The sequence below is a fragment of the Pteropus vampyrus genome, unplaced genomic scaffold (genome assembly GCF_000151845.1).
Source record: "Pteropus vampyrus isolate Shadow unplaced genomic scaffold, Pvam_2.0 Scaffold630, whole genome shotgun sequence".
In the NCBI taxonomy this organism is placed as follows: domain Eukaryota; kingdom Metazoa; phylum Chordata; class Mammalia; order Chiroptera; family Pteropodidae; genus Pteropus; species Pteropus vampyrus.
The window spans coordinates 38820-53178 of NW_011889411.1; the positions used below are offsets into that span (position 1 = coordinate 38820).

The window sequence follows — 14359 nt, forward strand, 5'->3', positions numbered from 1 at the left end:
TTCTGGGCACTTTACCAAGCCATTTAGACGTCGTAACCGCCGTGAGAGGCAGGGCCGTCATTATCCCCATTTTCCAGACGAGGAAACCGAGGCCCAGAGAGGGTAAGAGACTTGCAGGAGGTGGCACAGCTGGGAGGGAGTGGGCGGCCCGGCCTCACAGCCCGCACTCCTCAGCGCCTGGCACATAGTAGGTGCTTCACAAAGGGTTGGTCACTGCTGAGCGAAGAACAGCCTTAGAGAGTCCAGAATCCCCCAGAACTTTCATGTTACAGGTGGAATATCCGAGGTCTTTGTGCTCCTTGGGGAGACCGCGGGGGCGGGTCTAGGGTTCGACGCCAAGCTCTGGCTTTCGCCACTGCCCCTGGTGGCTCCCAGTCCCCACACGTGTCGTCGGCCTGCCAAGTCTGACGACACCTCTCATGAGGAGAAAGCTGCTGCCGGCACACTCTTCCCCTTGGGGGACAAAATAATGATCTGTGCAGGAAACACTCACATCAGCACAGCACGTCACCCCGGGCCTGTCGGAGCCGAGGCGGTCTGCTCAGGCCGCCAGAGACTCGAACGGGCCTCGAAGCAGGGCCGGTCCCCGAGTTCGCCCGGCGTGGCCCTCGGTCCACCCAGAGCGAGGTCGGGGGCCACAGCCCGCTTTGGGGCGACCACGTGGTGGCTTTCTCCCTGGTCCGTGGCTGGAGTGGGCTCCTGGAGACTCAGATGCGGGTCAGCTTCCTCGTTCACGGACGGGAGGCGTGGGGACGGGGCGGGGCGAGGCCTCAGAGGGGCCGTGATTCCCACACCCGGCCGCCCTCCCACGGCCACAGCAAAGGGGACCGAGTCGCAGGGAGCTGGCCCCGGGGGCAGCTGGAACGCAAATCCGGGCGGGGAGGCCCCTCCCACCCACCGCTTTCTACTCTTCCTCTGGGTCCCTGTCCCAGCAAAGATTCTGCCGTGACTGGGCAAAGCGCGAAGGTCATCAGCGGACGGTCGAGTCCTCGTCCGCTAGTCCCGCGTCCTGCCCCGCCTCGTTCTTTGGTGTTGGTGGGGGGCGGGGCGGGAAGAGGTGGAGGCGGGATGGAGACTCGGAGGAAAGCGAGGAGGACGAGGCAAGCGGGGGGGGGGTGGAGATGAAGAGGGGCGGAGAGGGGACCCCTTCTTTAAGACCGTCCCCCGCCCTCCTCGCATCCTGGGCCGCCTTCTGGTCAAGGCTGTCATCGGCCTTCCCCAAGAGCGTCTGGGGCTGCCAGAGATGCTCGGAGTAACGTGAGGATCGGAGCACTCAGAGAGGCGTGAACCCTAGTTAACCGGCACACACGCCGCAAAGGGCCCGGGGCGGCGGGCGGCCAGGAGGCTGGACCCCTTCGAGTCCACGGCCCGGCCCCACAAGCAAGTGTGTGCGCCCGTCCTCTCACGCTCAGCCCCGGCCTCTCCGAGCGGCCTGGCCACCCCGGCACCCCCTCCCTCCTTCATGCCACCCTCGGCTGGGCCGGCCCCTGGCTTGTCCCCGAGGCAGCGTCACCTGGTCCCCGTGGCCCCAGCTGGGCTTGGTGTCTGTGCAGAGCTCGGGGCAGGGGAGGGGGGGCCGGCACTCACCTGCGGAGACGAAAAAGATGCCCGCGCTGAGGATGACGTTGTGCCGGCTGCGGTGGAGCTCGCTGGCGGCCACGCAGAGCCCGCCGAAGAACAGCAGCGTGACACTGAGGATGGGGAAGATGCTGGAGGCCCTCACCGCCCCTGCGGAGAGAGGGAGAGGCCTTCGCGGGTGCCCCGGCCGGCCGGCTGGCCCCGCGGGGAGCTGGGGGGCAGAGCGTGTGTCTGATGGGGCGTGACGCTGCGGCGGCCGCGGGGCCTGTGCCGGGTCCCCTGCAGGGGTCACCCCGAAAGGCTTAATCATTTAGCGTGGACTGGAGCTTGCGAGGAAATGTGACAGGCTGGGCAGCAGGCTCTGGGGGTCATGGCCTTGACTCACGTGGGACCCCACTGCCCACTGCCTCCCACGCCCCTTCTCCCGGGCACGGTCCTCGGCTGCTCACTCCTCCACCCAACCAGTGACCAACTATGGCCACCCTTTGCTCCGGGTGGGGGCAGGGAGACTCGAGGCTGGGTGCCAGCCCCGGGCGCCTTTAAGAGTGTGCACTCACCCCGCAGGTGTCCCCGTGCATGGGGGTGGGGGCGTATGACATTAAATAGCAAGTAAAGACCCCACGCCGGGCTGAGAGAGAGCACGTGGAAGACAGGAAGCCTATTCTGCCCGTGTTTTGAACCAGGAGTCAGGAGTCCCGTGTCGCCCTGGGCCCCGTAGACACGCAGCCGGCTCTGGTCCAGGGACTCTGGGTGCAGACTCGTTCCCAGCACACGCCTACACCTGCCAGCCCTGTGCTGGTGCGCATGCGTGAGCTCTGCAGCTGTGAGACGTGTAAACGCAGCTACCCATCTGGTGATAGGCTGGTGGCGGAACCCCACGCCACCCCACGCCACCCCACGAAGGCCGTCATGCAGACCCTGTGACAATAGCCCTGAGCGTCTGCCTCGCACGGGGCATTTGCCACTGCCCCCTTCCCCCAAGCCGGTTCTCGCCCACCCTGGGGTTGTTCTAGCCCAGTGGACACGTGGTTCTCACTGTCTTCCTTCTCGGCTTTTCCCCCGACTAGCTGGAGCTGGCTCCAGGGCTGCGTTACGGGGCGTCTCTGGGGGACAGGACCTGCAGGTGACGAAACCTCCTGCTATGGGTTTAAGCCGTCACCTGCCCAACGGCGCGGGAGAAAAGAAAGGGTAGAAAAGTCGGGGCGTGGACCCCCCATTCCGCTGGTCACACGGGAACAGGCCGTTCCTGGACAGGGGGGCCCTACACGGCTGGGTCAGGGATTCCAAGATTCCCAGCAGGAAATCGCGTGCTGACTAAGGTTCCTGCTTAACCTGAGCCTCGTCCTGTGGCTGACGGGGACGCACAGGCGGGCCATGGCGGGCGCCTGTCGCCCGTGGGGAGAAGCGATCGATGGCTCCGAAGAACCTGACATCAGGTTCGTAGGTGGTGGGGTAGGGGTCGCGGTCGATCTAGTGTCCAAGAGGGGCACACGCCACGGTGCTTCGGCGAGCGGGGATGACAGAGGACCGCGGGCCGCCGGCACCTGCTCCGGACTCCACGTTGCGTCCGGTTAATCTCTGTCGTCCCCCAACTGGGGCCATCCCTTCTCTAAACATGGCCTTTATCCCGCACACCAAGCTTTGGGAGCCGCCGGGACAAATACACCCTGGTAGGCGTTTGGACAAATCCCAGTAAATGGATCAGGAGGGAAAGAGGGGAATGGCATGTTTACGCTGTAAAAATCATCTTGAAAGTGACCGTTTCTTTCCAACTGACACCCCCCGTCAGGGGACGAAAGGCTCGCGTGCAGACCCAGGGCCCGCCCACAGCCCAGCGGGCGTGATAGGGCTTTTAATCGTCAAAACACGCTTCTGACGAGTTACAGGCACAATCTGAATAGGACAACTTCTCGATTTTTTTTTTTTTATAATAGTTAAAAAAAATCTAAAACCAAGCCTTATCCTTAATGCTCCTTGAGAGTAGTTAGCCGATGCCTCTGACCCCTCCGGGGCGGGCCGCACACGCACGCTGGGGGAAGATGTCACATGCAAGTGACATTCCTTGCAAGCTCTGCCCCAGCCCGGGTCGAAGCCAGCCAGCATCCGCAGTGAGATTCGCTGTGGCTCGTCCCACGTCACGCACAGTGCTAACACGTGTCACTTCGTGACAACGTGCCGAGCCCGTGGCTGAGTCCGGTGTGCGCGAGGTGATTTAATCACGCCCTGTCCAGTGGGTGACACTGTAATCTTATTTCGGACAAGATAAAGAAGGCTAAGAGACGGAGAGATAAAACAGCTCGGCTCAGGTCCAGCCAAGTGGGTGGGGGTCAGTGGGAGGGGAGGCCCAGTTTGACCAGCGTCCAGAGGCCTCACTTGAAGTCACCATACTCTACGGCCTCCGGTGTGCTGCACGTGTGACAGGCCTGCATCGTATCTGGTTATGACCTTGGGACGATCCGGTGCAGACGCTGGCTCTGCCCCAGTGGGGTAGAAACCAAAGGCAAGTCAGAGAGAGGTGGACTGTGTGTAACATTCAGCACCTCGCTCGTTAGCACTTTGCCTGTTGGCGCCTCACACCGACCCTCTGGGGGAGCAAAAAACGCGTATTCGAGTTAAAGGAAATGCCTCAGATTGTCTCCCGGGCAGACAAAAAAAGCACCTTTCAGTTTTGACTTCATTGAAATTAAGAGACTGAGAAATCAGAACCACTTGACCGTCTCTCTCTGGTGGCTCCTTGGCTCGTACCCGTGTCTGGGGTGGGGACAGAGCAGCCTCAAGCTCAGAGGCAGCTGGGCGAGGGCAGGGCACCCTCCCCGTAACCCCCACCCCCCGGGGAGACACACAAAACGGGAACTTACGGAGGAGATACTCGGCCGTGTCCTGCTCGTAGTCAGCATCCTCTGGGAAGTGATCGATTTTCTTGCACACCCCTCGGAAAGTCCCTGTGGAGACAGACACGGTCCTGAGCTGCGGGAGGACACGGCGCCTGGGGCCCAGCCTGGGTCCTCCCTGCCAGGGCGAAGGCACACCTGGCGTTCTAGGCTGGCCGTGAGAGACACGTCGTCCTCAGGACACAGAAAAGAGATGGGAGGCGGGCGGGGGTGGGGAGGGGAGGCAGAAGACCGGCATGTCTGCTTCCTAGACTCTGCCAGATCCTAGAATCCACTTGGAAGAGCGGAAAGCTACCAAGCGGAAGCTTTCGTTGTGAGGCCTCTTACCTTTCTCCCTGCCCCCCAGGGAGGGAGGAGAAGGGGACACAGGAGCAGACTTTACGCATATTAGTTCATCTCCCCATTTCGCAGACGAGGACACTGTGCCTAAGATTCCACGGGGACGGGGTGGACCCGGAGTTGCGGGCTGCCCACCCCCGGCGCCGACCCCAGAGCGGGTTCAGGAGCCGCCCGCACTGCCCAGCGACGCCCGCATCTGGCACAGGCCCCGCCCCCGCCCGGTCCCTCAGCCGGGGACCACGGCTCGCTGTGTGGCCGCCCGCTCGGGAGACGCGGCCCTGCAGGGCGTCACCGCGGGGAAACGGTCAGCGTTTTGCTTCCTTTTCTTCAATATCAGCTCGACTTAACTCGGTTGTGGGCGTTTGCGAACCAGCCAATTGACCAGCCTCTGGGGGCAGCTGACGGCTCTGCCAGTTCCTGTGCACGGCCCACGATCTCGGAACTTGTCAGCGGAGACAGCACGGTGTTACGGAATCGTGCCCTTCTGGTCCCCGGCGGTGGAGACAGCACGGGGGTGCCAGCGTGGCCTTGCGGATGGCAGACAAGGGGCAGAGTCACGCAGGGCTGGGCCCACGTTTCAGAGCCCGTGCTGTTTGAGTTACTGCACGAATGAAATAAGGTGATACGCGAAGCGTGTTATCACGTGCGAAGCTCTGGGCGCATCGGAACAGTGGTTGGCCCTTTGTCCCTAAGGCACAGAGCCGAAAGCTTCCTTCTCTCGTGCGCTCTTCTGGGAGCTAAGGGTGTCGACGCTGACCTTGGGTGATGAGGCCACCCACAATCACTGAGGAGCTGGAGGGTGTCATCGCTGAAGCGGGAGTGGGGATCGGCGTTTGAACTCAGGCTTCAAGCTTGTGATTTCACCTTGCACCAGGAATGATAGATACCGTTACTACGTGAATCATTGTCATATACTAGCAAATGCCACATGCTTAGCCCCTGCTGCAAGGAGGCTCCAGCCGGGGTCCTGTCATGATAAACACGACGTGGTGCGCGACCCATCCTCTTGGTTCTGATTCTCTGCTTACCGGGTAGAGAACGGTCTCAGAACCAGGAAGGCGTGTCCCGGAGCCAACTCTTGGAAGAAAAAACAAACTCAAAACGTCTTCCAAGATGTTGAAGAAAGGCCTTCACTCTTGTTTAAAGATTCGTGTTTCCTTTGCAGGTCTGTTTTTAGGCCGCTCCCTGCCGGCTGGCTGGATGACGAGTCAGCGTAAGTCACGCACGCTGAGTGTGCTGCACACACAGCATGCCATCCCAAGCTCTCGAAACGGCCTTACGAGGTTATGATCCCTATTTAACAGACGAGGACACCGAGGCTTGGAGAGGCGAGTGACTTATTTCCCAAGGACATACTCCAGGCGCAAGTGTGCCTGACCCCCAAGATCTCTCGTAACCACCGCACGTTTGAGAGTTGTGAGCGAAGTCCTTCGCCAGGTGGCTTTATGACAATTCTGTGGTCCGTCCACTGCTGTTGAGCTGGACCGGCGGCTTTCTCCCAGCCATGCTTTTCCCGTGATAAACCTCAGGGGCCCTGAGCGGGGGACGGGGGGGAGGGGCTGTGGAAACCCCTGCCGTCAATGTTTCTGTGTTCCCCACCAAAGATCCCGTCTCACGAAAAGTTCCGAAGACGAAATGTGAACCCGGCTGAAACAGACCGGTCCGAATGGCGTGGGAGTGAGGACGCGCGCATGCACCTGCATCCGCGTGCGACACGGGCCCAAGGCCGCGGGGCGACAGGCCACGGGGCCAGCCGGTGCCCTGGGTCCTGGAGAAACGGCCGTCGGGGGGCGGGTCCGACGCGGCCCACCCCCCCGTGCGTGTCCCCACAGCTCGCCAGCTGAGAACGGCTTTTACATATTTAGATGCTCGGGCGGAAATCGAGAGAAGCGTATTGTTTCATGACACGCGAAAACTGTATACGACATCCAAGTTTCCGAGTCTGTCAATAAAATCGCATTGAGACGCAGCCATGGCATTTGTCGCTGTGAAGGCAGAGCCGAGTTCTCGTGGCGAAGATGGCACTGCAGGAAACAGCGACTGGCTGGCTAAGGACAGCTTTTGCTGACCCCCGGTCTGCAGACTGCTGTCCTGCGAGGTGGCACAGACTCTATGAGGTGAAGAGGCTTTGGGCCTCCCTGTGACCAGAGGACATAGCTGGGCGGATGCTTCTAAAGCAGGGAAGACTGAGAAATCAGAACCACTTGACCGTCTCTCTCTGGTGGCTCCTTGGCTCGTACCCGTGTCTGGGGTGGGGACAGAGCAGCCTCAAGCTCAGAGGCAGCTGGGCGAGGGCAGGGCACCCTCCCCGTAACCCCCACCCCCCGGGGAGACACACGAAACGGGAACTTACGGAGGAGATACTCGGCCGTGTCCTGCTCGTAGTCAGCATCCTCTGGGAAGTGATCGATTTTCTTGCACACCCCTCGGAAAGTCCCTGTGGAGACAGACACGGTCCTGAGCAGCGGGAGAACACGGCGCCTGGGGCCCAGCCTGGGTCCTCCCTGCCAGGGCGAAGGCACACCTGGCGTTCTAGGCTGGCCGTGAGAGACACGTCGTCCTCAGGACACAGAAAAGAGATGGGAGGCGGGCGGGGGTGGGGAGGGGAGGCAGAAGACCGGCATGTCTGCTTCCTAGACTCTGCCAGATCCTAGAATCCACTTGGAAGAGCGGAAAGCTACCAAGCGGAAGCTTTCGTTGTGAGGCCTCTTACCTTTCTCCCTGCCCCCCAGGGAGGGAGGAGAAGGGGACACAGGAGCAGACTTTACGCATATTAGTTCATCTCCCCATTTCGCAGACGAGGACACTGTGCCTAAGATTCCACGGGGACGGGGTGGACCCGGAGTTGCGGGCTGCCCACCCCCGGCGCCGACCCCAGAGCGGGTTCAGGAGCCGCCCGCACTGCCCAGCGACGCCCGCATCTGGCACAGGCCCCGCCCCCGCCCGGTCCCTCAGCCGGGGACCACGGCTCGCTGTGTGGCCGCCCGCTCGGGAGACGCGGCCCTGCAGGGCGTCACCGCGGGGAAACGGTCAGCGTTTTGCTTCCTTTTCTTCAATATCAGCTCGACTTAACTCGGTTGTGGGCGTTTGCGAACCAGCCAATTGACCAGCCTTTGGGGGCAGCCGACGGCTCTGCCAGTTCCTGTGCACGGCCCACGATCTCAGAACTTGTCAGCGGAGACAGCAGGGTGTTACGGAATCGTGCCCTTCTGGTCCCCGGCGGTGGAGACAGCGCGGGGGTGCCAGCGTGGCCTTGCGGATGGCAGACAAGGGGCAGAGTCACGCAGGGCGGGGCCCACGTTTCAGAGCCCGTGCTGTCTGAGTTACTGCACGAATGAAATAAGGTGATACGCGAAGCGTGTTATCATGCGCGAAGCTCTGGGCGCATCGGAACAGTGGTTGGCCCTTTGTCCCTAAGGCACAGAGCCGAAAGCTTCCATCTCTCGTGCGCTCCTCTGGGAGCTAAGGGTGTCGACGCTGACCTTGGGCGATGAGGCCACCCACAATCACTGAGGAGCTGGAGGGTGTCATCGCTGAAGCGGGAGTGGGGATCGGCATTTGAACCCAGGCTTCAAGCTTGTGATTTCACCTTGCACCAGGAATGATAGACACCGTTACTACGTGAATCATTGTCATATACTAGCAAATGCCACATGCTTAGCCCCTGCTGCAAGGAGGCTCCAGCCGGGGTCCTGTCATGATAAACACGACGTGGTGCGCGACCCATCCTCTTGGTTCTGATTCTCTGCTTACCGGGCAGAGAACGGACTCAGAACCAGGAAGGCGTGTCCTGGAGCCAACTCTTGGAAGAAAAAACAAACTCAAAACGTCTTCCAAGATGTTGAAGAAAGGCCTTCACTCTTGTTTAAAGATTCGTGTTTCCTTTGCAGGTCTGTTTTTAGGCCGCTCCCTGCCGGCTGGCTGGATGACGAGTCAGTGTAAGTCACGCACGCTGAGTGTGCTGCACACACAGCATGCCATCCCAAGCTCTCGAAACGGCCTTACGAGGTTATGATCCCTATTTAACAGACGAGGACACCGAGGCTTGGAGAGGCGAGTGACTTATTTCCCAAGGACATACTCCAGGCGCAAGTGTGCCTGACCCCCAAGATCTCTCGTAACCACCGCACGTTTGAGAGTTGTGAGCGAAGTCCTTCGCCAGGTGGCTTTATGACAATTCTGTGGTCCGTCCACTGCTGTTGAGCTGGACCGGCGGCTTTCTCCCAGCCATGCTTTTCCCGTGATAAACCTCAGGGGCCCTGAGCGGGGGACGGGGGGGAAGGGGCTGTGGAAACCCCCGCCGTCAATGTTTCTGTGTTCCCCACCAAAGATCCCGTCTCACGAAAAGTTCCGAAGACGAAATGTGAACCCGGCTGAAACAGACCAGTCCGAATGGCGTGGGAGTGAGGACGCGTGCATGCACCTGCATCCGCGTGCGACACGGGCCCGAGGCTGCGGGGCGCCAGGCCGCGGGGCCAGCCGGTGCCCTGGGTCCTGGAGAAACGGCCGTCGGGGGGCGGGTCCGATGTGGCCCGCCCCCCGTGCGTGTCCCCACAGCTCGCCAGCTGAGAACGGCTTTTACATATTTAGATGCTCGGGCGGAAATCGAGAGAAGCGTATTGTTTCATGACACGCGAAAACTGTATACGAAATCCAAGTTTCCGAGTCTGTCAATAAAATTGCATTGAGACGCAGCCATCACATTTGTCGCTGCGAAGGCAGAGCCGAGTTCTCGGGGTGAAGACGGCAAAGCAGGAAACAGCGACTGGCTGGCTAAGGACAGCTTTTGCTGACCCCCGGTCTGCAGACTGCTGTCCTGCGAGGTGGCACAGACTGTGAGGTGAAGAGGCTTTGGCCTCCCTGTGACCAGAGGACATAGCTGGGCGGATGCTTCTAAAGCAGGGAACGTCAGGCGCCGAGGGCCAATCTGGTTTGCAAAATGTTTTGTTTTGTGTGTGTGTGTGTGTATTTTTACGTGCGATATTTTAGGGCCTGTTTTGTTGTATCTACAAACAATTCGACATGTTTCTGCGATTTAAAATCCAGGATGTATCCCAGGAAAGCCTGATCGGCAGCTTCTCTTTGAAAACGGGGGTGGAGGGGGGTGGGTTCCTCCCGTTTCCACGGGGCGACACTCCCCGGCAGGACCAGGGCGCGATCCCTCTGGGTGGCCCTTTGTCACCTGAGGGGCTTACGGCCCGTCCGCTCTGCGAACCTCAGTTCCCCCTTCTGCAGAGTGCAGACGGTCGCCGGAAGCGACTCGTCACGGAGCCGTCGTGAGAACTGGGGCGACAGGAGACGCTGCTGTGCACCCTGTTCTCAGCACTCCCTGGTCGCCCTTAACCGGGTAGCCACCTGGCGCGGCTCCTGGCACCTCGTCGGGACTCAACGGATCACAGATATGACCATCGTGGGTTTCGGTCGGTGTTTTAAAACCGGAAGAGACGCACTCGTGGCATGATGGGGTTTTAAAGAGCAATGAAAAGAGAGAGAGGACCGAGGATTTCCTCGGGGAAGTTGCCATGCGGGGAACGAGGCTGCCACCATCACGAGTCATACACGCGTCAAAAGCCAGCTCGGCCGTTCGCAGAAGCGGCCGCCTGCTGGCTGCCAGAAACGGCCGCGGCTTAGCACGTCCGTGTAGCTCCTCTCGGGCTCTCCCCCAACCCAGGCTTCCACACACGCGGTTCTGTAAAATCGGGCTCACGCCCTTCTTCTCGATGGCGGGTGTTCGTGAGCGTTTCCCTGGGTCAGCACCTCTGGGAAAGGCAGGGCGGGGCGGGACTCGCCTGGGAGCTGCAGAGGATGGAGCCCGGAGCCTGCTGCCCAAACACGCCCAGCAAAGGCAAAGTCGGGGTGCAGAGGTGAGCACCTTCCGGGCATGGTTTGGGCTATGGCCCCGGGGCAGAAAGAAGCAGAGCCAGGGCCGTGACGAACTGGGGGACCGGTCAGCGGTTACAGGGCAGAGCCAACGAGGCAATGGAAACTGGGGTAGGGTAGGCGCTGCCCGCGGTGATCGGTGCTTTCAAACTTTGTCCCCTCCCTCCTCCCTCCCTCCCTCCCTCCTTCCTTCCCTCCTTCCTTCCTTCCCTCCTTCCTTCCTTCCTTCCTTCCTTCCTCCCTCCCTCCCTCCCTCCCTTCCCCCAAATGTAGCACCCACGGTGCACCAGAGCTGTCTTCAGTCCCAGGAATTTACTAGTGGTCCAGACAGAGAAGATTCTGGTCTTCGAACCTGCGTTCTCATTGCGGGGTCTATAGACCAGCAAAGGCTCGAGCTGGGAGGGAGGGCTTGGCTCGTTCGAGGCCGGCGGGGTGGAAGTGGCTGCTCGGGGAGGTTCGGCGGGTCCATCAGCGGCCTCCTCGCTGTCCCTCCAGCACCAGGGGCCCTGGGGTTTCTAGGCGATTGGGTTACACGAGGACCAAGGCCAACTCTGTCTCTCCTTCGGAGCTGGGGCCACCTAAAGGACTGGCGTGGTCCCCAAGTGGCTCCCAAACCAGGAGCTTTGTGGTCCAGCCGAGCCAAGGGGAGCAAGTCCTGCTGGACCAGCACACGACTTAGCAGAAACACCACCCCCCGCTTCGGGGAAAGGCATCGCGGCTTCCTATCCCGTTCGCCCGAGGGCCTGAGGGCATAGAATCGTAAACGGTCGGTTCATTTTCAAGGCCACATCGGGGTTGCCCCTCGGAACGTCATCATCCCCTGTGAAGTGGTGGCCCCCAGTTTAACGCAGGCCGCGGCTCACAGCCCTCGCCGGACACTGAGACGCCTCTGGGGAGCTCTGAGGGACCCAGATGTCCAGACGCACAGCGCAGGGCGCTCTGCGGGCAGAAGCCAGGCTTGCAGCGCCGGGTCTCGACGTGGGTCACTTCTGCTCGAGCGTGTCTTCGGTTTTCTCCAGCGCTCCGCTCGGTCCTTCGCCGGTCGAACCGTTGGGCGTGCCTGTCACAGCATCGTTCTTGTCGATTACGTCTTCCTCCGTGGTCAGCCGGCGTCCGTGGCTGGCACGACACATCGCTCCCGCAGATCCCCAATGCCACTCACGTCCTGTGTGTTTCGCTAGATATGCAATCTCACTTGGCAGTCGTTTTGCCTGCGATCGGCATTGTATTGTCACATGTTAACAAGGGCCGGCCATCAGAGGGACACTGCCAGACACAGACTGTGAGCCGCAGAGCAGTGCGGGAGGGGGGCATGGAACGGGGGTAGGGGTGGTGTCTGTGGAGAGATGGGTGTTTTAAGTGGTCAGGCCATGTTCGTATCGGGATGGAGCTGGCTAGCTTGTCCACGTACGCTCGCTTGTGCAAGGGTTTGGGTAACGAGTTCACAAATGATGAGGCCTCTGAACCAAACTCGGTCTCTCTGAGCAAGACGAAGCACCGGGCACAGCAGTGGCGGCGTCAGCCCCCAGGACAAGCCACGGGCAGGGCGAGCTAAGGGGAGGACGAGGAACTCCAGACGGCGGCGAGTGACTCCACAGGACGAGGAAGCCCTGGACAGAGAGAGGCTGGGGAGGAGCGGGGACGTGCGTCACACGGGGTGGACGGGGCAGGCCTCTCTGAGACGGTGGCCGAGTGACAAGACGAAGCCCCCGGTGGGCAGGTTTGAGAGAGGAACCCAGGAGGAGGGCAGCACAGGCGTAGAGGCCCGGGGCCGGGCGACATCGCTGTGTCCAGGACCAAGGGACTCGCCCACCAGGGGCTGGAGCAGAGCCGGCCTGAGCCGCGGCTTCGAAAGGGTCCTTGGCTTGCGGAGTCGTGGGAACGAGAGCGCGTCTTCCGAGGGACCACCGGTGGCCATCGGGAGCCCTCCGGGGACCCAGGTGGCGATGGGGACAGAGCCAGTCCAGCCGGTGTCCCGCCCCCTCCACATGGAGAGAGAGCTGCCTGGTCCAGTGAGCCGGCTGCCCTGCAGCCAAGCACGGGGAAGGGACCACATGTCCCTCTTTGCGCCCGGTTGCCCGACCTACTCCGTTTCTGAAGAGCTCAGTGTTGCGTGTTTTACCCGATCGGCCCGTTGGGTGGGTTTGGGGTGAAATGCTTTCCCTCGCCCTTAATTACTTGGTTAAGGCAGGTCCACAGGATACCAGCCCGGCCCAGCACCCGGCTCCTTCTGGCCGAGACGGCCGTTCTCGTCTGAGCCTACGTCCTAGATCTCTACCGCCTGGCACCCCACGGCCCCGGGGACGTCACAGATGCCGGTGTGGGTCTAACCGGTTAGACAGAGTAAACCAGGTGTGTGGGGGACCAGCAGAGTGGGGAATGAGAACGAGAAATCCCTTGATATTTGACTTTTACGAAAGACTATTAACATAGCACGGCGAGGATCAGAAGCGTGTTGATCTTCCTCGTTTAATGGCATAAATTACATTTTAGTGTTGGCTAATCCATGGGGCGGGGGGTGCGGTCACTGTAGCCGTGGGTGCTTCTAACCTTCTAAGCCATGCCTTGGCAGCGACGTGAGTCAAGAACTCATCCGGCCTCTGCCTCCGCTGCTGTAGGTGGTGACATCTGTTCTCCAGAGGTGCCTGGAAAAGTTGGACCTGCCTGTGTAGGAATCACCCGGGCTCTAACAATAAAAAGCACATTCCTGGACCCCCCCACGACACACGGAGTTCGATGGGGTCTGGGGACCCGTGCTTTCTAGCAGGTACCTGCAGACCCTTTAGGCAGGTGGTGAGCGACTCCACGGGAAGAGGAGGGACTGGGGAGGAGAGGGGGGACCCTTAGCCAGAGGACATGCCGTCATCATCACGTGCACATGGAACTGAGCCTCGGTGGGTACTCGAGACCTTGGCGGAAAAGGCAGGTGGGGGGTTTGGGGGTTTGCAAGGCCTGTGGAGAGATCTCACGCGATCTGAGGTCGAGGCCACAGGTGACTGGTCTGAGGGCCCCCAACAGCGAGCATCACACAGCCCCGCGCCCCTGCCCCCGGCCGTGAGCTCAGAGCCGGCCGTCCCTTGTTCTTGGCCTTCACATTCACAGGCGACTCTGCGTGCAGTCACGGGGACACGCTGATGACTCAAGGGACGTTCATGGCACCTTTGTTACTGGGCCCTCTGTTCATTCTCTAACTCCTGGAAGTCAATGGCAGCCGCGCGACAACACGTGGGGCTGTGGGGGCCCAGCTATTACTGGTTTTGAACGGGCTTTATTTTTTAGAGCAGTTTTAGGTTCACAGAAAAATTGAGCAGAAGGCACAGAGATGTCCCAAACCCTCCGAGGCCCCCGCGTAAGCACAACCGTCACCCGCCAGAGAGGTACGGCGTTGTCACCCGATGTCCACAGTTCACATCAGGGTCGCCCTTGGTGTGGCACATTCTGTGGGTTGGGACAAATGCACGATGACGTGTACCCATCATTACGGTCCCATACGGAATAGTGTCACTGCCCTAAAAATCCTCTGTGCTCCCCTGTCCCTCCCTCCCGCCCCCCTAACTTCTGGCAACGCCTGATCTTTTCACTGTCCCTATAATCTTGTCTTTTCCGGAACATCACGTAGTTGGCATCACACAGTATTAGCCTTTCCAGACTGGCTTCTTTCGCTCGGTCAC

General features: G+C 60.7%; 1 protein-coding gene across 1 annotated transcript in view; it reads right to left on the reverse strand.

The window, feature by feature from the left end:
- Positions 1 to 14359, reverse strand: part of CACNG3 (calcium voltage-gated channel auxiliary subunit gamma 3) — a 67426-nt gene that overhangs the window by 5581 nt on the left and 47486 nt on the right. The window contains exons 2-3 of the mRNA XM_011384823.1: positions 7162 to 7245; positions 1588 to 1728 (exon numbers count right to left, since the gene is read on the reverse strand). Of these exons, the coding sequence (XP_011383125.1) occupies positions 1588 to 1728; positions 7162 to 7245 (225 nt within the window). The remainder of the gene's footprint in view (positions 1 to 1587; positions 1729 to 7161; positions 7246 to 14359) is intronic.